General features: G+C 50.4%; 1 protein-coding gene across 1 annotated transcript in view; it reads right to left on the reverse strand.

The window, feature by feature from the left end:
• The window catches only part of CARD10 (caspase recruitment domain family member 10), a 260,351-nt gene that overhangs the window by 34,441 nt on the left and 213,748 nt on the right, over positions 1-12,162 (reverse strand). Inside the window, exon 16 of the mRNA XM_085601364.1 lies at positions 8,246-8,363. Within this exon, the coding sequence (XP_085457490.1) occupies positions 8,246-8,363 (118 nt within the window). The remainder of the gene's footprint in view (positions 1-8,245; positions 8,364-12,162) is intronic.

Here is a 12,162-nt window from a genome sequence, read left to right on the forward strand (position 1 = left end):
ATGTGGTGGCTGCTACGGCAACCTCCAGGTTCCTTTTCTTTTTTTCCCCTACCCCCATCACCTTCCCCCTCTCCCAGCCACCGTTCCCTACCAGCCGCCACTGCATGAAGGCCCTGCAGTGGCATCTCTGGAGGCGTTAGCTACATTATGGGGAGACATATCGAACTCAATCATTATTTCCCCCAGCCCTGCAGCAGAATTGATATGGTGGGGGAATAAGGGGTTTGACTACGGGAGGGACTTCACTTTCCCCTCCAGCTGTGACTAGGAAAGTGACAGATGCCTCCACCATTGGGAGGCTCTGGGGATCAGAGTCCTGTAATCTCCAGGAGAGCAGGTCCGTCACATCAACCTGTGGGAGCTCCTAGTCATTCAGTTGGTGCTCAAGGCCTTCCTCTCCTCTTTCCAAGGTCAGTCTGTCCAGATCTTGACAGACAAAACAACAGTGGTGTGGTATATGAACAAGCAAGCGGAAGTGGGGTCTCACCTCCTTTGCCTGAAAGCCTTGAGACTGTGGTCCTGGGCACACCACTAAGGCATCTTGCTCACAGCCAAACACCTAGCGGGGTCTCTGAATGTCAGAGCCAACAGTGTGAACTGGCGGTATCTTGCCAATCATGAGTGGGGTCTTCTACCAGAGGTAGTCCAGGACATCTTGGCCCAGTGGTTAACTCCTCACGTGGACTTATTCACCCCTTCAGAAAATGCTCAGTGCCAGCAGTTCTGTGCCCTCCATTATCTGTCGAGGGGAGAGTTGGGGGACTGCCTTTCAGTTGAGATGGAACTTTCAGCTACACTACACATTTCCACTTACCCTTGAAACCTTGGGCTCTGAGGAATATTCACCAAACCGGGACCAAGTCATTCTATTCTCATTGACCCGAATTGACCAAGAAGGGTGTGATATATGGCTCTTCCGCACTTCATCACATGTGCGGACAAAAACCTAGACGCCTTGGAGGTCAAGCTGTCTCAGGTCCTATAATAACCACTTTCTCTTGCTCAGAGGAGTTGTGCAATAGGCACTGTCAAAGGGTATTTAGCTGCCTTACCTACATTCCTCTGTCTGCCTGAGCAGCCATCCTTTCTCATGTGGGACTATTGTCATGCATTTTTTGAAGGGCTTTACGAATCTGTATCCTTCAACCCCCTTTCTTGTGCCCCAATGGGAGCCTAATTTAGTCTTGACTTTTCTTATTGGGAGTCCGTTTGAGCCCCTACTTAGTTGTTCCATAACAATGTTGACATTCAGAACCGTGTTTCTGGTAGCTATCACTTCAGCCAGACGGGAGAGCGAATTACAAGCTCTCAGTTCCCTTCCCACTTTTACCTCTTTTTATCTAGACAAATTGGTGTTGCGAATCAGGGCTGCTTTCCTGCCAAAAGTGGTGACACATTTCCACCTGGGTCAGTCCATCACCCTCTGAGCCTTCTATCCCTCTTTCCATCCCACAAAGAAGGAGGAGTGGACGCTAGATGGATGGTCCGCTACAATCTCGACTGCACTAAGAACATACAACTGGATGCCCAGCTCTTAGTTGGTTACTGTGGTGCTAAGAAGGGAAAAGTGGTTCAGAAAAGGACCCTCTCAAAATGGATCCACGTATTTGTCAAAACCTGTTATGCTTCAGCCAACAACAACCCTCTGCAGGGACTTAGGGTTCATCCCACCAGGGCCAAATCCACGACTTCTACCCTAGCCAAGGGAGTTCGTATTGCAGAGATCTGCAAGATGGCGACGTGGGTGTCCCTGTATACGTTTGACAAGCACTGCAGCCTGGATTCTGAAATGCATAGGGATAGGCACTATGCCAGATTGGTTGTCAGCACTTCCTTGTCTAACCATCCATTAACCCTCCTTCAAGGGCAGGGTACGCACTACCCTCCTTCAAGGGCAGGGTACGCACTACCCTATCAATGTCAGTCCATTAAACGCCTTAAAGGCGAGGGAAAATGGATGGACACTGAGGTTGGTTCACCGGGGCGGGCGCCAAAGGGCTTTGATGATGTCACCAGGGGCCACTTCCAGCATTGATATGGAATGCAGCACCCCCACCAGCAGCATAGTTGTTTTCCAACTTCCAAATACACCAATCTATATTAATATCCATCTACGGCCACCCAGCTAATATTTTCACTTACATATTTACACCAAAATTACTCTTCTAGGAAAACTGACATCACAATCTATTTGACTGCCCCAGTGACATCACCGAAGTAGACATTACTTTACCTTTTACAGTGATAGCATTACAAAAAGGGGTATCACGCAGTCTTTGGTTGTAATTAAATCTCATGAAATGGATAAAAAAACTACCATATATTTAAAAAATAGCTTTTAAGATTCTGACATAAAGATAAAAGTCAGGCATAGGGGCCCTGAAGGGAAGTATAGGATGCAGTAGCAGCCACTGGTGACCTTTAAGTATGCCCTGGTTATCGGTTACTTTGCCCCCTGAATGACTGGCCCACCAGTTCTTTTTGTTTCCTCCTTTTAAAGGGACTAATCCATGAACATGTGTGTGTCTCTGCTCCCTCTGTGCGGTGGTGATGTAAGTGATGGTTCGTCTAAGTGGTGAGAGCCTCGGGGTGTAACAACCACTTTGATAACCAGATGGGCCCCAACTCCTACCGCTTCTGCCCTTAAATGGCATCCATGCACAGATTCACTGGGGCATTATGATCCACCCAATGTCACAAATTGGGCTAATCACCAGTTTTCAAAAAGACCCTGCTAACAAAAGCCCATATTTTGTAGACCAACCTGAACCTTTCAGAAATGCAGCTGCTGTCCACGTGCACCCTGAGGCCACTGCTCTCACCATTCACAATTATCTCTGCATGCAGGAAGGGGCAAGTGAAACTAAAATCATCAAAATCTTATATCTACCACCAACTGGAATGACTTCCAGTCATGCAAAATGGACTGCTAATATCATAGTCCCACTACTGCCACCAATTTGTCTCATTGTCACTGTTACATTACCACCAATGTCCTTTATCCTCTGACTTACAAAGGAACAGGCTAGTATCACAAACCCACGAATGCCACCAACCAGCTTCTTACAAAGTATCACAATCCGAGCATGTAAGAACCAAGTCTTATGATAAGGCAGCCAGTATCACAAAACTACTTTCTAGTATTCACAGCATCACCACTGTCACCAATCTGTATCAGCCCCAGTTTTGCAATCAAAGCACTCTGCTAATCATGAGCCCACTTCACTCCCCAGAGCCACTGATTAGTTTAGTACACAGGGCCTATAACCTTCCCATCGCTGCCACTAAGCGTCATGCCCAGTCTCACAAAGGCACCTGATAGTCTTGCTATCCTGCGGCTACCATCGGTCTTTTTCCTTCCAGGTTCTAAGAAAAGGCCTGATGGCAAAACAAGATCAGCACTGACACCATTCTGAATGATCTGCAGTCTCAAAGAGGATCCTGCTAGATGTTTGTTCCCACTGTCGCCACTAACCTGTTACACCCCAGTCTTCAAAGGGACCTACTATTATTGCAACCCTAATACTGCCACAAACTATCTCATGCACAGTCTTATAAGGGGACTTGCCGGGACTACAGTCATGCTTATGCCACCAATCTGCATTTTCTGGTGGTAACATATCCCTTTACTGCCACTAATTCCAGCCTTTGCCAGTGTCACGGATAAAGGCAGGAACAATGCCTTACGATAGTAAGTGATTAAGTGTTTAGCATGACAATTGTTGGAATACGAGCAATAAAAACATTTTGAAGGGTACATCATGTTTCAATTGTAGTCAGGCATTGTAACACTCATACTGGAGTAGCTTTACAAAATTTTCACCAACAGACTCCATATGGAAAGGCCCTCTGAATTTGTTGAAACCTCAGTGTATACCACCGGGTTTGACCTTTACCAAGTCTCCCAGACATACACGTCTGTTACTCTTAAGAATATCTGGGCGATGCCTAGAGGGAGAGATATCCAATTGATGCTTAAGTAACCAAGTGGGAACCAACTTTGTACCAGCTAATCTACCCCTCATCAGTTCAAAAGGGGATTTTGCCATTCGTTGATGCACTGTAGTGCAGTAGGCCCACAACATTTATTTTATCTCATATTGCACAGAGGACTTGGCCATGAGCCAACTGCATCGTGCCTTTTACGAGTTTGTTAACTCTTTCACATAAGCCGTTTCCCTGGGGATTGTAAAATGACGTACGTAAGTGCTTTAAGCCACTGCCCTCAAAATAGTGCTCCATCTCCGTTGATGTGAGTTGTGTGCCATTGTCCGAAAGAAGGAATGCTGGTACACCTTCCCCACAAAATACCTCACTGAGAACTTTGATGGTGGATTGTGTGTTAATGTTCCTCATAAATGCAACCTCCACCCATCTGGAAGCAGAACCCACCAAGACTAATGCAAATCTCTCATTGTCATGTAAACCGTTGAAAGGCCCAATGAAGTCCATACAAACCTTTTGCCAAACACCCTCCTCACCCATAACATGTTGAGGTGAAGTAGGTTTGTCTACTGCCACACGCAACCGCTTCTCAGACTATTTACAGCGTTCACATTTTTCTAACCACTCCTTCACTTGGGCATCTATTCCTGGCCACCAAAATGTATCCTTGATCCGTCTGGCAGTTAACGTTTGGCCTAGGTGACCCTCATGAGCCAACGCAATCACCCAAGTCCTCAATGACACTGGAGAAATGTATTTCTCACCCCTCAACACAACATGGTCACCCAATGTGGAGATTTGGTCCTGCAACTGTACAAAGGGTCTGAGACTAGGTGATACTGTGCTCTCTCTAGAAACACCTTCTCTAGCCATCCAAATCACACCAGTCATAGTTTTATCGTTGCGCATGCCTTCCACCCAATCCTCTCGAGAAATAGCTCTATCTAGGTCCTCAGTAAGGTCTTCCAAACTAACCACAACACTCTTCGTGACGAGTTCAGTACAAACCGCTTTCACATCAGGCAGTCGGGACAAGCAATCCGCAACATTGTTGCGCCACCCAGGTACATACTCAATTTTGCACACCAGATCATGCACACTGATAGCTAAACAAGCTAGTCTGCCAGAACTGTTCTTTATGCCGTTTCGGCCTAAGATTTTCAGTAAGGGCTTATGATCTGTTCTAAGTGTGAAAACAACTCCCCACAATAAGACTTTAAAATATCTTGTGGCCCATGCAGCCGCCAGTGCCTCACGCTCGATAACCGAGTAGTTTCTTTCGTTATCAGTCAGCAACCGAGACGCAAAGGCAACCGATTTTTCTTGTCCAGCATGTTTTTGGGTTAGTACGGCACCAATGCCCACCGCACTGGCGTCCACAGTGAGTACTGTAGGTAAGTGCGGGAGGAACCCAGTTAGAAGGCCAACATTGACAATATCATCCTTAACCAAATCAAATGCTTTTTGCTGCTCAACACCCCACAGAAACGTTTTACCTTTTCTCAACAGGTCTCTCAAGAGTTCCACCTTATGTGCAAAGATTTTGACAAATTTAGCATAGTATTCGACCATGCCCATGAAAGATTTTAACTTATCTTTGTCGTCTGGTACTTTTACGTTCACTATAGCACTGACTAGATCATGTTTAGGACGAATACCCTCTTTGGTGACACGATAACTAAGAGAGTCAACTTCCTCGACAGCAAAAACACACTTGTTCTTGCGTAGTGTCAAGCCAGCCGAGGACAAACGAGTTAAAACTTGGTCCCGGATTGAATTGTGATCTTTCGCATTCATGCCATAAATCAAAATGTCATCTTGAAATACCACAATTCGATCAATGCCCTTCAAAATCTCTGTCATGATGCGTTGGAACGCACTGGCAGCAGAGCACAGCCCAAAAGAAAAGTCACTTGAATTGATATGTACCATCAATTGTTATAAAAGAAGTGTACTTCTTGGAGTTCGGTTGAAGCTTAACTTGATGGTACGCGCTTCGTAAGTCAAACTTTGAGAATAGTTTGCCTCCTGCCAAGATCAACATAATCTCATTGATATTGGGAAGTGGAAAACTGTCCATGACAGCTGCCTTGTTCAAGCTCCTCAAGTCCACACAGAAACGAAGAGGGCCATCTTGTTTCTGTTTGATAACCACCGGAGATAGCCACCACCAGTTCTATGATGTCCTCCTCAAGCATTTGTTTAATAGTATCTTTGACTTGAGATCTTGCAGTTAACGGTATCCTCCTAACAAAATGTTTCACAGGAATTGCATCTTTTTTAAGTACTATTTTATGTTGAAAACCCACTGCCTCCCCCAAAACAGAGTCAAAAACTTTGGCATGTGTTTGTAGAATATTTTGGACAACATCATCATCTATGCACATTACAAGTTGGTCAGCCCGCAGGCAGGCTGAGCGGCAGAGAGGCTGCTCTGGTGGGGTTACATTTCCATCTACCTATCTTCTTCTAATGATCTTACCTTGTAACTAAGCATAAATAAATCCAACCTATTTTATATACCTGGCTCAAAGGACCTTCAATTCACCACACTGTCACTTGTGCAAAGGTTAATATTGTATCTTTGAAATGTACATTCATAGCCGTTCCCTTCAGCTGCATCACACTAGCACTTAGTCTTATTTCCCCTCAGATTGAACATCTGCAAACCTTCCTCAGCAAAACTCACTTCACCTCCTCTGGAACTCAAACTATCTCAACTCCAACTACAAATCTCACTGTAATTGTGCCTCGCGACCCTCTCAGATTGGTTAAGATAAACTTATTGATCTTGAATCCAAAAAGGTAATCAGGCCCACCAAGCCAAAACTGAATTGCCTCCAAAACCCTGATCATTTACTCAGTTTCACCCCACTAAAGCTCACTAGCTGCCACCAGGAGTCGCTCTTCCCTACCCCGTCTACATTTGGTAACTGTACCCTGGCCCGATCACCCACCCTAGACAACACCACAGCACAAAAACTAAGGGGAATATGTACAATGAAGTGGCAGAGCACGGTGTTAGACTCCTTGGCTTAACGCCACGCTCCGCCACTTCAGTGAAGCAGGGGTGCACCATATTTACAACAATGTGGTGCAGCTCAACATTTCCCCCTGCACTGGCATTAAACTTAGCAGGCTAGTGCCAATGCAGGTACCCTTGCACCATAGTGCAAGGGTGTCTGCCTTGAGGGGAAAATTGCTTAGAGGGAGACCTTTCTGCACATAAACAATCAATGGCAAGTTGCTGTGTCTATGTGTGCTACAAAACACAGCACACATGGAAACAGCAAAAACGAGGAGAAATAAAGCACTTCTCCTCGTTTTGCCTGTTTAAGAGTAGGTTTTCCCTGGTCTTAATTTTGGCGCTGCCTCCTATTTACGCCACCCTTGTAAATAGGGGGCAGCATCAAAATCAATGGGTGTTGCCCTCCCCTTCCATGCTGAATACAGCATAAAAGGGTGCCTTATTTACAAGGCAGCTTTAAGCCACGTTAAGGTGGCTTAACGCCGCCTTGTAAATAAGGCGAAACCCCTATCGCCACCACAACGTCACTAAAATGATGTTGTGGTGACGATAGGGGCTTGTAAATATGCCCCACAATCTGACTGCCCAAAGCACCACGTTTCACTTAGTCCCTAGTCTCCAAAACACCCTAACTGCCCCTGACGTTGACTTCTCACTAGAGCTGGTCTGGACACCAAATTCAGCTGTATCAAAAATGATCAATCCAGCCCCACACGGGAGGTGGCTTAGACTAGAATGGAGTATGTGAGATTCATGGCTGGGTCATGGCAGCGCTCCAGCTCTGAAAGCAGGCCCCTAGCCTGCAGCCTACCCTGCAAATACCAGAGTAGCAGAAGGGCCAGTCTGACACCGTTTCTCACTGCACAACCATGTTAAACATAACCATTGCATTCAGACTGCCAGACCACGCCAAATGTCACTGTTAGAGCGTCCGCCTTACGAGCACAGTCTAAGTGCCCTATAGGGCAGTCTGCGGTGCCCGAAGGCTGATCTAAAAGGGTAATTTTTGGGCTGCTTTTAGCTTTTTGTTGGACTGTTTTATGATCTGGCGAGTCAGTTATTACTTTTGATTTCTCTTCTTGCAAATCACATACACAGCTTGTCTTTACTCAAATTCAACTATGCCCTGATTTGCAAATGTGGGTCACTTTTTATCTAAATTGCTAATGGGAACGCTTTTAATTTGGTGCCTGACGGGCATATTTTCTTCCTAGTCTAAACCTGTTTAAGATCCGCTCTCACACTCTAACCATCTCCATCACCTGGACTCACCCTCTTTGTCCATCCGAAAGGTCAGCGCTGCAGGGTCAGAGCAGTGTTGAAGGTACAAGCGGGCCACCTCTTTCGTGCATTGCTCCAAGGATAGAGGGCCTAAGTCTGAAGACACAAACTACAAGAGGGGAAAGAAGTGGTGACGGAGAAAGGGGAAAGAAGGTGAGGGAAAAGTTAGGGTGCTTTACCAACGTATAGCTCGATTGCTCGTGGGACACAAATCAAAGCGACAGGAAGTAAAGCCGTGCGAACAGTAGCACTGACCAACATTTGCATGCAAAAGGTATTTTGCACTAAAAGTAGACATGAGTGCAGCACTAAAATGCATTTCATTTCGTTGTATCAAACTCCTGACTGCTCATGTAAAGAGAGCATAATAATGGCTGGAACTCCTATGATTCCAAGCAAACCCAGCGCAAATTAAGTTATACAGAGTTTAGTGACCCGGCTTTGTGTGGAATCTTAGTGCCAAAATAGCTGTAGCGATGGGAAAAAAGCAAATGGTTTGCTATTCGCACATATATACGTGTTATTTCTGTGAAAAATCAACATATTAGCTAATTTCCCCTTGGGCAATCGTCTACTTAAGGCAATTCACAACATGCACACAATACAACTGTCACTAACTTTTGGGCCATGGTCCAACTCTAAATCGTATTTAGCATATGACTGAGGACTATGCGGCATATCTACATACAAATGGCACAGCGCAATGGCAAATTCCACAATGCTGCGATGCGTAGTTTCAATGGAATCCGCCATATTTACCACAATGCAGTGCACCCCTGTGTTTTCGTTTGCGCTGGTGCTAAAAATAGCTGCTAGCACATACACCCTTGCGCCATAGTGCAAGGGTGCTGCGTTGCAGGGAATGATTGGTTATGTGCAGGATGGTGTCCCTTCCAGCATTATAAGCAATCAATGATGGTGTTTTGCTCTTTCTATATGTGCTGCAGAATGTAAAAAGTGACATTCTGGGAGAGCGCTAGGTGGCGCTAGCCAAGATGGCCGCGCTGAGGTGAGGCTCCTGGATGCTTGACCCTTCGCATCCACCCTACATCCGTTGTGGCTGTCCCAGGTGTCCCCTGATGACCGCCGAGTGCTGAGGAGCTGCTGCCCTGTCCCCGGTGCACTTTTCGGCCGAATTCCTGCAGCGGGAGCCGAGATATACAGCCCGTGAGCTGCACCGGTAGCCGCGACGCGCCCAACTGGTTCTGCAGATGGCAGTGTCCCCTAATCGAGCCCCCGGCGCACCACGAGGGGCGAAAGCCGCGAGGCCGGCGGAGACCGGCCGGGGACCGGAGGACTTGCGGAGAGGAGCCTGGGCTGGTGCCGGGCCTTGGGTGAGCTTGGGTGCGCTGGGGGGGGGCGGCGGACGGTGAGCGCCCCCCGGTGGTGAGGCGGCCCTGTCCGGCGGGCGGCTCGACCCGAGCTGAGTGGGACTGCTTGAGGGGCTGACTCCGGCCTCGCCGCTGCTGATGCCTGCTATTTCCTGGTGCTTGGCCGACGCTGCCTAAAAGGGGGCGGGCCCCCCCTGGACCCCTGCTGACCTGTCCTGGTGCCATCCTCTCTGGTCGCCCCGGGTGTGGCGTGGCCCCCACGGACCCTGTGGATATCTGCTGTGCCTGGAGCGGGGACGTTCCCTGGCGCCTCCGGTGCTGGCCCGCGAGGACGACGGTACCGGACCTCTCCTGCCCTGCACTGCTACCCGGGGGCCGCTGCCGGCCGGGGGGTCCTCCCCCTCCCGCACCTTGACTGTCCCCCCCGGCGCTGTGCCTGATCCGTCGGAACCGGACCTTGAGTGGACACGGCGTCCACTGCAGCCCTGGGCCTACGCGTTGGACATAGACGGAGGATCATCACTGGCGCAGACCGTGGCGTGAGGCCCGCGGTGTGGTGAGTGCGGTACGGCCCGGATCAGCCGGAGGGGGTGCGTGTCGAGCGGGCTCTGGACCTTCCATTGTTGGGGATCAGACGCGCCCTCTCCCTTCTCCTCGAGTCCTCTCATTTCTGGCCTGGTGCAGGGGGCGGCTCCGCTTGGCGGGTGGGGGCCGCCTGCCGGTCCACTGCGCCCACCCCTGGAGCCGGCACGTGCCCCCTGGATCCAACATGGGCAAAGAAAAGGGCTCCAAACCACCGGCGGCGTCCCACCAGACGCGGATTGATCAATTCGCCAACTCGGACCCGCCGGGTGCGGGTGGAGGGGGGGCGCCGGCCCCGAACAAAGACTTGGCCGTCATCCTCCAGGCCATCTAGGCCTCTCGCACATCCTTGGAGGGGATGGTTGGGGAGGTGAAGGTCGATGTTGCGCTCCTGCGGCAGGACCTCCGCAACGCCACGGCTCGCATTACCGAAACGGAATCCCGGATCTCTACGGCGGAAGATGACATTCGCTTGCTGCAGGACCAGGTCCGGGAGCTCACGACCCACTCCAAGGAACTGCACAGGCGGGCAGAAGACGCCGAAAATCGCGCCCGTCGCAACAACCTTCGCCTGGTGGGCTTTCCGGAGGGGGTCGAGTCCGGCCGCGCAGATGACTTCCTCGAAACGTGGTCCAAGTCCTGGATGCCGGCGGCCGGTCTGTCGACCTGGTTTGTGGTGGAGCGGGCGCACCGGTCGCTGGCGGCCAAACCTCCGGTGGGAGCCCCCCCGCGCCCCTTCATTCTTAGGATCCTCAACTTTCGGGACAGAGACGCTATCCTGCGGGAGGCGCGGGTGAGTGACCCTTTGACTTTCAACAACCACACCATCATGGTCTTCCCAGATTACACCCGGGAGGTCCAGGAGCAACGCCGCTCCTACACAGAGGTCAAGCAAAAGCTGCGTTCCCTGGGCCTTCAATACCAGCTCCAATTCCCGGCCCGCCTACGTGTCGTTTTCCAGAACACGTCACTGTTCTTTGACACTCCCAGGGCGGCTTGGACATGGCTCACTGAGGAACGACCCCTGCGCCAACCCGGTGAGACGTCCTCCAATCCTGTGCCCGGGGGCCACGGTGCAGCTGGGTCGCAGCGACCGCGGCGCAGGAAACGCACGCACTCGAGACAACGCCGGGGTGCAGTGACGGCCCGGACCCGGTCTGAGAGTGCATCTGGGAGACGGGTGAGGGACTCTTCGGCCTCTTCTGGCACATCATCCCATGCGGTTGGGGGGTCCCGGCGCCGCCTGTCGCCTCGTCCGGCCGGGTCTCAAACCCCCCTCAATATGCAAATTGACTTGTCAGACCTCTCCCGCAGTCCTGCTATATGACTTACAGTCTGTTCATACATCCACAGGGGGAGGCGGCGTCCCTGCCGGGTGGCGGGGGTGGGGGGCTCTGCAACCTCACGCTTTCCCGCAGCAACCTGGGACGAGACACTGGAAATCTGTGCTTCAGGAGGGGTCCACCACGCTCTTTACACCCGAGCGCTTAGGCTTGGGGTCTTGTAATTGTTGGTTTAGTTAGGGCGACAGATGCTTCCGTTCTTGAAGTGTAGGGTGGGGGGTGGGGGGTTGGGGTTCGCTGTTTGTGGGTTGTTCCTCCTTGGGGGACTGTTTTGTTTGGTTTGGGTCTGTCTTTCTTTGAGCCTCCTCTGCAGCATCTCACTTCGCGTGACGCCGCGCTTCTTCATGCCGCCACCAACACAGGCGCCGCCGTCAATTGCCCTCCTGCGCTGCCCGCTGGCTTCCCCTAGCGGGAGATCTGTAGCCCTGGCTTCCCCTGGCCACTCCATTCCCAACGCGCTTCGTTCCCGCCACTACCATGGATGAACTAGCCTCTAAGGCTCAGGTGCGCGTCCTGTCCTGGAACGTGAACGGCTTACTAGATAGACTCAAGCGCACCGCCGTCCTTAAGTACGCCCAGCGCGCGGAGGCTGATGTGCTCTTGCTTCAGGAAACCCACCTGCTTGGCGAGAAACGTCCCTTTCTGGCGCGCT

Source organism: Triturus cristatus, chromosome 4_2, assembly GCF_964204655.1.
Source record: "Triturus cristatus chromosome 4_2, aTriCri1.1, whole genome shotgun sequence".
Taxonomy (NCBI): Eukaryota; Metazoa; Chordata; class Amphibia; order Caudata; family Salamandridae; genus Triturus; species Triturus cristatus.